The following is a 12,708-nucleotide window of genomic DNA, read 5'->3' on the forward strand; positions in this document are numbered from 1 at the left end:
AGTAGAGACAAGGGCCAGGTATCTTTCTATAGCTATAAAGATCTGTCTCTTGTCTCAGAATCACCTGCCAAGAAATAATAATCGAACCCATGGGAAATGATGAGATTACTAAGTGAAAAAATACAAAGCAGAGCTTATTAAGCTTTATTGAGACATGAACAACCTCTGGAAGTATGGTGAAGTCTAGGAACGTTTTCTCAGAAGCATGCTTTTAAATGAGTGTAGGAAATACTAAATTTCAATTAGAGGTAAGCGAAAACAAAGATGAATTATTTCCCCATTCAAATTCAAGAACTCTAAGTAAAGAATGTCTGAAATAAAGGAAGAAGATGATCCAGGGGCAGAGCACTGCAGTACACAAATAGTGGTCATGAGTTAAATGAAGATCCAGAGGAGAAAACTAGGAAAGAGTAATCAGACAGGTAAAAGGAAAATCAGAAATAGAGTAGTGACATGAAAATCTGATGAAGAATCTTAGAAGCAACAGTAATGGTATGAGAGCAGATAAATCAAAAGGATGAAGACCTAAAGTACATAGCATTTGGCAAAGCATTGGTGTCAAGTTCAAATAGAAATGGTTCCACAAAGGGTCCTTAATGATTTAACAAATTAACATTATCTAATGTTGAATTATATTCTTATTTGTGAGTTATATTTGGGAATTGTCCTAGCAATATCTGACCTCTCTAAATGAAAAGATCAATAATTGGAGAGAGACTTATTTTAAGAGAGATTTAGCAGAGTGTAGACAGCTTTCTCAAGGAGTTTAGTCAAGTGGGAAAGACAAAAATTACAATACTGTAGCTAACTGGAATAGTTGCATCAATTAAGGGTTTAAGTGGTTTTTTAATTTATTTGTTATTTATTTTAAATTTATTTATTAAAAGAATGGGGAAACAATTGCCAAATGGTCAAAGGATGTGCATAGAAAATAAGGAAACCAAAGCGATCCATAGTCATATGAAATATTGCTCTAAATCTTTACTGAGTAGAGAAATGCAAATTAAAGCATCTCCAAGGTACCACCTCACACCTCTCAGCCTGGTCAATATGACTATGGAGGACAATGATCATTGTTGGAAGGGATGTGGGAAATATGAGACACTAATTCATTGTTGGTGGAGCTGTGAACTCATCCAACCTTTCTGGAGAGCAATTGCCCAAAGGGCAATAAAAATGTGCATACTCTTTGATAAAGCCACTACTGAGTCTACATGAAAAAGGGTAAAAACATCACTTGCACAAAAATATTCATAGCAGTCCTGCTTGTAATGGCAAAAAATTGGAAATCAAGTGAATGTCCATCAGTTGGGGAATGACTTAACAAACTGTGGTATATGAGCACTATTTTTCTATTAGAAACCAGGGTGGGATGGGAATTCAGAGAAGCCTGGAAAGATTTGCATGAGCTGATACTGAGCAAGATGAGCAGAACCAGAAGAACACTTGTATACCATAACAGCAACATAGGGTTGATGATCAACCTTAATGGACTTGCTCATTTCATCAATGCAAAAATCAGGGACAATTTTAGGGTATCTGCAATGGAGAATATCATCATCTGTAGCCAAAGAAAGAATTTGGAGTTTAAACAAAGACCAAAGACTATTACCTTTAATTTTAAAAAAAAGTTATCTTATTATGGAATTTTGCTATCTCTTATATTTTATTGTATTTTTTCCCTTAAGGATATGATTTTTCTCTCAACACATTCAATTGTGATCAATGTATAACATGGAAAAAATGAAAAGACTATCAGACTGCCTTCTGTGGGGGGGGTAAAGGGAAGGAAGTGAGATTAGGGGAAAAATTGTAAAATAAAAAAAAAGAATGGGAGAAACAGTGACATGTCTATAAGCAGCAGAAAGACTCCAGTATAAAAGGAATTATTAGCAATTGGGAAGAATAGGATATAGAGGTAGCAATCTGATGGTGAAGACAATATGGAATCAAAAGTACATAAAGATGATTAATATGGATATATGTGTAGCATGGTTATGCATGTATAGCCTATATTAGGCTGCATTCCATCAGGGGTAGAGGGGAGGGAAAAGGGGGGAGAAAAATATAAAACTCAAAACCTAGCAAAAAATGCCTGAAAACTACCACTGCATGTAGTTGGAAAAATAAAAAAAATAGAATTTTTTTTTTTTTAAAAAGAGAGGGTTTGCCATGGTCAAAAAAATAGCAATCTCTTCAAGTGAGCAACAGAAGACAGTGGGGAAAAGATATTAAGAGTGATGAAAGATGAGTAGGAAGGAAAAAGAGGAAACTCTCGGCAAACAATAACTTTTTTCAATGACATCTGAGTTGAAAAGGTAGAGGTAAGAGAAAAGTCAATGTGGTGAGTGGAATGGTGAATTAATAATTAGAAAAGTATAAAAAGACATCCTTGCTGCTGTGAGGGCTTAGTTTAAATTATATAACATAAATTTGTAATGAACTTAGGCACTGGTTTCATAAAGTTCTCTTGCTCTTTTCAACAAGTGAAGAGGAATGAAGAAAGTGGAATGAAATTACAAAATATTCCTAACATAAGAAATGAAAACTCAAATAACTGAAGAAAAATAAAATGGATCATGATAGATCCATGTCAATAAAATTAAAATAACTTTATCTACCATTAACTATCCTTTCCTCTCTAGATTTTCTTGACACTACAATCTCCTAGTTTTCTTTCCATCTGACTGCTCCTTCTCAGTTGACTTTGTAGTCTCATCACCATAGTCTCTAACAATGGGTGTTCCCAATGTTCTATCCTAGGTCCTTTTCTTCTCCCTTTGAACTCCTGCTAACATCATCATAACCCATTCATAATCATCTATATGCAGATCACTCCCAGGCAGCTATCAATTGATACCTATGTCTCTAGCTCTATGTCTCTATCTATCTAGGAGTTTATCCATGTAAACAGTTATCTATATCTATATCTCTCCCAAAAGCAGCACTAATCGCTTATTGGACATTTCACTTTGACTGTTCCCAAGTCATCCTTAACTTGAAATCTCTACTAAACTCATTTTCCCCCTAAAACCTCTCTCTTCCATATTTTCACTATTTCTCAATAGTACAACATCCTTTCCAGTGCTGAATTACTCTCAACATTAATTCTCAACTCCTCATTCTCCCTCACCATAAATACGCAATCAGCAGCCAAATCCTAAAGTTTCTACTTTCATAATATTTCTTGTATCCATCTCTTTCTTTCCAGTCACACAACTACCACCTTAGTTCAAGTCCTCATCACTTATCTTCTCATGTACTCCAATAGTACTAACTGGTCTTCTAATTGACCCCCTTGTTTCATGTATTTCACCAGTCCACTTTAACTTATGCACCAAGAAATTTTCTATTAGCTTATATCAGGCCACATGACTCTCCTGTACAACAAATTCCAGTGAGTTTCTGTTGCCTCTAAGATCAAATTAAGTCTCCTTTGTTTAGTTTTTAAAGCCTCAATAACTTGGCCTCAACCTCTCAAGTCTCCTCATTCCAGCTCTCAAAATCTGGGGTTTAGGCCAATTGGTCACCTGTGTGTCCCTTCTTCATGGTCCACCATCTCCATCCTTTCCTTTGTGCATGTGTCCTCCATGCCTGAAAGCTCTCCTTCCCTTGTCCCAGTCTCCTAGGATCTTCCCTTCCTTCTTCTTCTTCTTTTTGTTTTTACAAGGCAATAGGGTTAAGTGGCTTGCCCAAGGTCACACAGGTAGGTAATTATCAAGTGTCTGAGGCCGGATGAACTCAGGTCCTCCTGACTCCAGGGCCAGTGTTTTATCCACTGTGCCACCTAGCTGCCCATTCTCTTCTTTCTAAGATGAAAAGTTCAGGTACTAACTTCTGCCTGAAAGGCGAATGTTTGTGCCCTCCCTTTCACACTATCTTGAATTTAGCTCCTTTCTTCATATTTGTATTTATTTATAATTATGCTGCCTACATCTTTATATGTACCTGCATCTCTCCTATAAACTCATTGGAAAGTTGTCTCCTTTGTATTGCCTGGAACATGACTGATGGGTACATGAATGCTCTCTACTGAGGCACTAGTAGTAGGCAAGGATAAGGCAAGACTTCTTTAAGAAAACGAAATTTGTTTGTCTACTGCTGAGTTTCTGGAGAAATGCAATGAAGGTTTGAGCTGTGTGAATGAAGAGAAGGGAACACATGTATGAGCTGCTGTAAAGGTAGAAATGACCACCCTTAACAATGGCTTGGTTATATATATATATATGTGATGACTGCAAATCCAGTTGTCAAGGACGACACTGAGGTTGTGGTCCTGGGGTCTTGGAGTTTGGGAAAACTGAATGGTAATAAGAAACGTGGGCAAGACGGAAGGGTTTGAAAAGAAGGATATATTTTCTGCTTTGAAAATGTTGACTTTGAGCTGTCTCTAGGACATCCAGTTCAAAATATCTAATTTGTTGCTGATCAAGAGAAAATTAAGATTAGGTTAAATCTGAGAATCATCTGCAGGGAGATGATGATATAGTCTCTGGGAGATAATGAGATCATCAAGTGAGATGACAGAAAGCAAAAAAGGGGAAAATAACTCAGGACACAGTCTTGGATGATACCCTCAGACAGCAGTCAGAAAGGTAAAAAAAGAAGAGAAGACAAAAATGCCCAAAGAGAAGAGCGTATACAAAAGAAGGTGATCATCAGCATCAAATCTGCAGAGAGGTGAAGAAGGATCAGGATTGAGAAGATCATCCAATCTACCCATTAAGTGACCACTGGTAATCTTGGGGAGGAGAAATTTTGGAAATTTCAAATGAATAGTGAGAAGAGAAGCCAGAATGAAGAGAGAGGAAATGGAAGGACCTGATTAGGTGACTTTCTCAAGGAGTTTCAATTGAAGAGGAAGAGACATAGATGATGTTAGAAAAGCTGTGAATTGGTCCATCCATTCTACAAATCAAGAAGAATCAATAACTAAAAAGTTTCTAAACTGTATACATCTTTTGACCTAGCATATACCTAAAAGAGACCAATTTTTGATGAAAAAGACAAGTGTAAAAAAAATAATTACCACAACATTTTTCATGAGATCAATTAACTGGAGACAAAATGAGTACTTGTCAACTGGGGAAGAAATGAAACAAATCATAGCACAGAGTTCGGAGGGGAATATTTTCCTTCTCTAAGAAATGATGAAAGAGATTCAGAGAAATCTGGGATGACTTGCAAGCATGGATACAGAATGAAGTAGACAGAACCATCAGAATAATTTATCCAATAATATCATAAAGTAAAACAAGTCGGAAAAACTTAACTAGAAGAGTATAGTGCTCTGGACCTGGAGTCAAGAAAATATGGATTCAAATCCTGCCTCAGATAGTTTAATAAATCCTGCCTCAGATAGTTTAATAACTATGTGACCCTTGGCAAATCACCTGTTTGCTGTACTTTTTTTCCTAGTTTTAAAACAAGTGTGTTAGACTAGGCCCCATTCAATTCTAAATCTTGATCCTATGACTAACAAACAAATAATCAAATTGGACATCAGAAGTCTGATAAGGTGTACATGCCTCCCACTTCTTGGAAGAATGTAGATGTACTAAGAAACAACCAATGGGAAACCGTTTTGCTTAACAATGTTTATATTAAAAAGGAAGGCTTTAGGTTCTGGAGGAACAGTTATGGGATGAAGGGATGTGAAAAAAGAAAATGATAAGAGCACAAATGTAATACTTTAAAAATATTCAGAAGTCAAAAGAAGAAAGTTCTAAAAGGGGTAGTAATGTTGGTACTATTGTGTTAAATTTAATAGATACTTAAAATTGAAATATTAGGAGCAACAGGATTCAGGATTTCAACATACAGTCCTTTTTTTTCCTGTTCTTTTTATTATATGGAAATGCCCATGGTGTTTGTCAAGCTAATAACTTTAAAAAATAAAGAAAATTATGAAAAAAAAAGATCAAAGGTGTAGGGGTGAGGAAGGTTCCTGTTGGAGTCTGACAGGGATAACTACTTGCCTCCACAATTTGGTTTTCCGGATTGATAAGCTGCACCTGGGGAACGCTGATGCTTACAGTGGTACCTGGTTGTTCAGCCTAGGAAAAAAGGGACATACAACTGAGAGAATATACATACACAAATTTGAACACACACCATTAGCAGTGAAGGAAAATATATCTTTCCCAAAATTATTGTTATAACATCTAACTCTCTCTCTCTTCAAAACCTAGAAGCTAAGGTGGCATAGTGGATAAAGTACCGGCCTTGGAGTCAGGAGTACCTGGGTTCAAATCTGGTCTCAGACACTTAATAATTACCTAGCTGTGTGGCCTTGGGCAAGCCACTTAACCCCATTTGCCTTGCAAAAACCTAAAAAACAAACAAACAAACAAAGAAACCTAGAAGCTAGAAACTACTAAAAGGAAATTATCTTTAGGAGAATACTTCTCAATTATATTGAAAACAATATCCACGTGATCCCCACTGCCCTGCAAAAACCAAAAAGAAGAAAAAAAAAAAAAAGACCCAAAATAAAATAAAATAGTAATAATAGTAGGGGTGGCTGGGTGGCAGACAGAGCACTGGCCCTTGAGCCAGGAGCACCCGGGTCCAAATCTGGCCTCAGACACCCAAAGATCACCCTGCTATGTGGCCCCAGGCAGGCCACCCAGCCCCATTTGTCCTGCACCCTCCCCATAATAATAATAATAATAATAATAATAATAATAATAATAATAATAATAATAATAATAATAAAATGTGCTTCAGTCTTTGTTCCAACACCAACAACTCTGTCATGGGTGGATCACATTCTTTTTTTTGTTTTGTTTTGTTTTTAGTTTTTTTTGTAAGGCAAACAGGGTTAAGTGGCTTGCCCAAGGCCACATGGCTAGGTAATTATTAAGTGTCTGAGATTGGAATTGAACCCAGGTGCTCCTGACTCCAGGGCCCTTACTTTATCCACTACGCCACCTAGCTGCCCCGATCACATTCTTTATGGTAAGTCCATCGCAAAAGTTACTTCCATATTTTTCCAATGTTGCCATTGCTGATCGCAACTTCCTCCTTTCTTATTTCTCCACTACCATGTACTATATTTTCTCTCTCCGGCTGTGGGCTTGGGTGCTTGTGGCTCCAGGGCTGGTGCTTCATCCATTGCGCCACCTGGCCATACCTACAATTATTACTATTTTTTTTATTTTAATTTTTTTTCTCTCCCCTTTACTTATCATTCAAGCAAGTCTATATTCATGGGGGGAGGGGGTATTTCGTTTACTCTTAAACAAGAATATTTTATTAATGTAAAAAAACATTTGTACAAAATGAGAATAAAAAAACAAAATAGTAAAGAAAGGAAAAAAAATAAAAAATAAAAAATAAGAAAACAATATCCTACAACTAAACAGAATGTTGGCAGTCTAACCTTTAATCCTCCTCTTTCAAAAGAGCCCCAGATCGTCTCTCAACCTCTGAAAATGAAGAGATGATCTATGGCTGGGGGGTGGGTAGGTGGGAATGGAAGAAAGGGGAGATGTAGGATTGGTGTGTATGTGAGTGGGGCGGGGGCGGGGGCGGGGGGGGGGGGGGGGGGGGCGCCAGGGGGTTAAATTGATTGTAGCTCCTTTGGCTCAGCCCCAATCTGCTTTTAGGCAGAAAGGGCCTATCCTTATTCTTGAGATAGTAGTTATCTGTTCTAAACCAAGGACACCTTGGTTGCTGCTCACCTGGATAGTGGCTGGTGCTGGGAAGGTCATGGTCCGAGGTACACTGGGAGGTGGTACAACACGGAGGTTCTTATGTCTCTTCAGTCGATCACACAATAGGCTATAGATTGCACTGTAGTGATCATAGGCATCTGTCCTTAATGACTGTCAGAAGAACAGGAAAAGGTCTGATAAAATAATGTTATCATCTAAACTCTTTCAATAGTAACACTAAAGTATAAAAGCCTCTAGATAGAAAAAAGAAAAGGGGATGTAAACTATATACCTGACCCTAGTTTTCTTTCCTTATAGAGTTACCTGAAGTGTTCGCTCTTTGTCGAGTCCCATCTCTACCATGGCCAACAAAACATCCTCATTCAGAGGCTCCATTTGTCTTTCAACCTTCACATGCTGGCATTCTGTTATTAGCTGCAAGGTATATGAAAAGGTAAGTCACAAATCTTAAACTGTTCAGACAAGCATTCTAAAGAAGACAGTCCTTCATATGCCACTTGATAGTGAAATTTGCTAATTTGGTATATTAAGCCTAGGATAGTGTTGAAATGAGACACCTCTGCAAATAAAAATTTCCAGCTAAGAACAGTTTGTCCGGTGCTCTATTTTTTTTTTTTTTGTGGGAGGTTCAAAGAGGATCTATATGTATAAATCATTTTGACTGAAATAATGGAAATAAAGAAGAGATGGACTTGGTGAACTCAATCAAATAAGAAGCTGTATACTCTATCAAATTCTAGATTTGATCTAGATTTATCAAAAACTAGAATTAGGAGCTTCGTATAGGAAGCAGGAAATTCTAGACAATTTCAGCAGCCTTGCTGCTGTCCTTTAATATCCCATCTTGCCAGTTCTACTTTGCTCCCTCAATGTTACACAATAGCTTAATTCCTCTTCCTACCTTTTCAGGTCATGGCCTGATTACAAAAACACTGTGCAGTCACCCCCAGGCAGATGGTGCAGAACTCACCCTTTCAAAGTTAGGATCAGCCTCTCCCAGTTTCATCCATTTGTGTTTGCAGATCTGCTCCATAGAGAGGCGCTTACTTGGGTCTAATACTAGCATGTGGCGGATCAAGTGCTCACATTCTGCAAGACAGAACAGCAGACTACTTATTTTTTGGTCGGGGAAAGAACTCCAAAAGCATTGAGGAACTACAAGTCCATTCCAAGTCAAGAAATTGCCAAGATCCTTTGCTTTTCAACTTACTCCAGGGCTTTTGCCATTTTCATTGCTTACTCAATCAAAGGCAGGAAATTCAAATTAGACAATTTGGTTACTTGTTAGTATTTTCATTAAAAATTCATCTGGAGAGGTTTAAAAGCTACTGGCTACAATGAAGTTAGGTAATAATCTCTGGACATTGTTTTTTTTCATGCTTCCTCTGGCCCCATTCTATCCGGACAATGTAAGGTTGACTGTCCTCTGGCGATATCTGGTCTCCTAACATTTCTCAAAACACTCAATCCTTTCCTCATACCTGATTGTTTGAATTCCTGGATCAGGAATTTATTAGTTTTTAGGGCTATGTTCATTTTTTAAGATTTTAACCCAGGGAATTAAAGATTTATGATGACATACTGTGGAGCAAATACACAAGGGCAGAGAGAGGTAATGAATTAATTTCCAAGTACAGGATACTTTCTCAGAACTTGTGAAGATTCTTAGGTATTCCAGTGAATAACCACTTGAAATTTTAATGAAATCATGTGTACAATATTCTGTGTTGTGTTAGCAGGCAAAGTAGAGGTGAAAAGATACACTGAATCTTTAGGACATTTTACTACACATCATGGAGAAGCATAATGAACACTGGTTTAAGAATCTGTCTCAGTTCTGCTGCTCACTTTCTGGTAAACTTGATTAATTCCCAACTTTCTCCAGGCCTCAGTTTCTTCATCTTTACTATGCAGATACTAGATGACCTCTCTCACAAAGATTATTGTGAGTATTAATACAATTAATTTGTTAGTCATCTATTACTGATAATTGAGAAAGCACATCAAAGTGTTCTGAGGAGTAATGATAACAAAAGCTGACATTTCCATAGTGCTTGCTATGTGTGAGGAAACTGAGGCAAAGAAAAGTTAAGTGATTTGCCCAGGGTCATAGAGCTTGTAAATGTCCAGACCTAGTCTTCTATCTAATACACTAGCACTGACTGTATCTCTTGTCTTTTTCATCCACTCACTCACATAATTGTTCAGACATAAATTCATACGCAAGCACTTAATAAATGAATGGCATATAAAATAGGCTGGCTTTCTGTTTATTTGAAACAAAACCCCTTAGCTTATTCTCTCTTCTCTATCCTGCCTTCAGATCTCGTTTCATCTTCTGCCCTCTCCTCACCTGGCCACTGTCATCGTTCAGGCCCTCATCAACCTTCACCTGGATTACTGCCCCAGCTTCTTGAATAGTCTCTTGACCTTCAGTCTCTCTTTACTTTTTCCAGTCCACCCTACACCATGATGCTTCAGTAATTTTCCTTAAGTGCAGTTTCGACCACTCGACCCCACTATTTGATCAATCTCTGGAGTTTCTTAATGCCTCTGTTTAGCCTTTAACCACCACCTCCCCCTACGCACATGCACATGCACACACACACACACACACACCCTCAATTCCAACCTATCTTTTTTTTTTAACTTTTTGCAAGGCAAATGGGGTTAAGTGGCTTGCCCAAGGCCACACAGCTAGGTAATTATTAAGTGTCTGAGGCCAGATTTGAACTCAGGTACTCCTGACTCCAAGGCCAGTGCTCTATCCACTGCGTTACCTAGCTGCCCCAGTTCCAACCTATCTTTCTAGTCTTATTGAACATTCCTTCTGTTCCTTGTGCAGGACACTCTATCTCCTATCAAATAAGATATTTGTAAAAGCACTCTGCAGCATGCCCATACATTGTAGGCACTCCATAAAAGCTTATTCCCTTCCTTCAAACTTTCCTTCCCTGGTTCCTCCAACTCCTTCCTTCCCTGTCTCACAGAGTTGCTTTCTTCTCTAAAGATGTAGCCCAGGTACTATCTTCTAGAGGAAGTCTTCTTATCCCCTCCACTGCTAGTACCCTTCCTCCTAGACAACCTTATCTTTACCTATTTTGTATATTTGAATTTATTCATTTTATACTTATGCTGTGATGATTCATTCACAAAGAAGATCATGACATCAGGGGACTGATGCTGAGATAAGCACATGAATTAGATTAGGGGGGTGGCTGTCTGTGCTAAGTCAATAGCTAAGTCATCAGCCTCATTTTTTTTCCTCCAGAGTCCTGTGGGTTCAATGGCCAGGTATGAATCAGGTGAGTTGAGGATGTGAGGAAATCAGGGTAAAGTGACTTGTCCAAGGGTCACATAGCTGGTAAGTGTCTGAGGCCAAATTTGAACTCAGATCTTCCTGATTTTAGGGCCGGTGCTCCAGCCACTGCACCACCCAGCTGCTTGCTGTACATATTTTAACATGTACTTGATGTCTCTCCCTTTGGAATACAAGCTCATAGCAGGTAGGAATTGTTAGTACCTCTGGTGCCTTGCACCCAGCAGGAATTTAATGAAGATTTACCAACTGATGATCTAGGATTTAAAGTCGCCAGTGCCCTGGCCACAGGGTCCTTTTTCCAGCCTCCCCTTCCATCACTGTGCTGTCCAGTCAGACTGGTGGCATTCATGACACTGTACTCACTCCCTGCCCTCACAGGTCATCTCTGAGGCTTGGAGCGCTCCCCCTGGGAGCCCCATGCCTTTCAGGACCTGTAGCCCTATTTCAGATCTCTTCTAATCTCCTGGGACATCTGGGCCACCCCACCCCCTTATATTTATTTTACGTTTACTTGATGTGTACATGTACATAAAACTCTATGGAATACTTCCCAGAGAAAACAGAAGCTGCTGAGGGAAGGGACTAGTTCACTCCTGTCATGTACTTCCCTAGCACTTTACAGGAAGATGATGACTGTTGATTGTCTTTTATTTTTTTAGATGAAACCATCTAAGCAGTATAATCACTTTTCATAATACACTATAAACACTGTATAAACTTATCTTCAAAAGAATGGAAGATGAAATTACCTCTAATTTTTGATTTACGCTAAACCTTAAATAATAAAAACATTTTTAAAAAAACCAACAAAGCTTTATTACACTGATTGCATACCAGGCATTTGAAACTTGTCCTTGCTCTGTGATTTAAAATACCGTTTTGGTCACTAGGACTGTAATGCCTACATTCCTACAGAATGGAGTAATTGCCTTTTCCTGCAACATTAAGCTTTTATTCCCACTTATATTATGTTTCTAGGCCAGCCAATCTAAAACCCACAATTATAGCTTTTCTATATATGGATGAGAAATACCATTGACAAGCATATTCTGGGGAATGCAATTATTGGTGGGGAGGGGAGGAAGAGGGGGAATACTGTATTTCATTGAGAAAGCCATGCTGGCTGAAGGATCACAAATGTATTTTAAACCTCTAGATGGCACTCCTCCATTTTCTTTCAACTTTAGTCCAGCAATTAGCACCTTAGGGCAAAACCTCACTAGCTCTAGAAGAGACAGATTTAGAAGAAGGACCAAATACAGACTTGTACCTTAAGTTCCCAAGCAATAACATCTGAAAAATAAACACCAGTACGCTCTTAATTTATGACACATTCAATTTTAAAGATTCCATATTTATAGGGAAAGATCTTTTGTTTCATTCAACATATAAATGATCAATAAAAACAACATTTTTCATAAATAATAAGAAAATGAAACATCAGGATGTACAAAGATGTTATCAAAAAGTAAATGATCATTTAACAATTTGTATTTCCTGAGTGTTTAACAATATAAGAACTTGAAATAAATTAGTTAAAATGGAGAAAATATAGCTAAAAATGGAAATTCTTCTAAGAACAAAATCAACCTATAAGATATTTAATCCAAATAGGTGAAAAGTAACTGAAGTCTGGGATCCAAGAGTACAAAGCAGCCACTTTTTCAGAAACTAAGAAACACTTCCTCCCCAGGGCAGGGCAGGGCA

General features: G+C 38.0%; 1 protein-coding gene across 6 annotated transcripts in view; it reads right to left on the reverse strand.

Moving 5' to 3' along the window:
* SIK3 (SIK family kinase 3) overlaps positions 1–12,708 on the reverse strand; it is a 284,203-nt gene that overhangs the window by 30,372 nt on the left and 241,123 nt on the right. For all 6 annotated transcript variants that reach the window (XM_074216743.1, XM_074216746.1, XM_074216742.1 and 3 more), the window contains 4 exons: positions 8,650–8,768; positions 7,983–8,093; positions 7,686–7,829; positions 5,979–6,056 (listed from right to left, as the gene is read on the reverse strand). In XM_074216743.1, the coding sequence (XP_074072844.1) occupies positions 5,979–6,056; positions 7,686–7,829; positions 7,983–8,093; positions 8,650–8,768 (452 nt within the window). The remainder of the gene's footprint in view (positions 1–5,978; positions 6,057–7,685; positions 7,830–7,982; positions 8,094–8,649; positions 8,769–12,708) is intronic.

This window comes from Macrotis lagotis, chromosome 1 (assembly GCF_037893015.1).
Source record: "Macrotis lagotis isolate mMagLag1 chromosome 1, bilby.v1.9.chrom.fasta, whole genome shotgun sequence".
In the NCBI taxonomy this organism is placed as follows: Eukaryota; Metazoa; Chordata; class Mammalia; order Peramelemorphia; family Peramelidae; genus Macrotis; species Macrotis lagotis.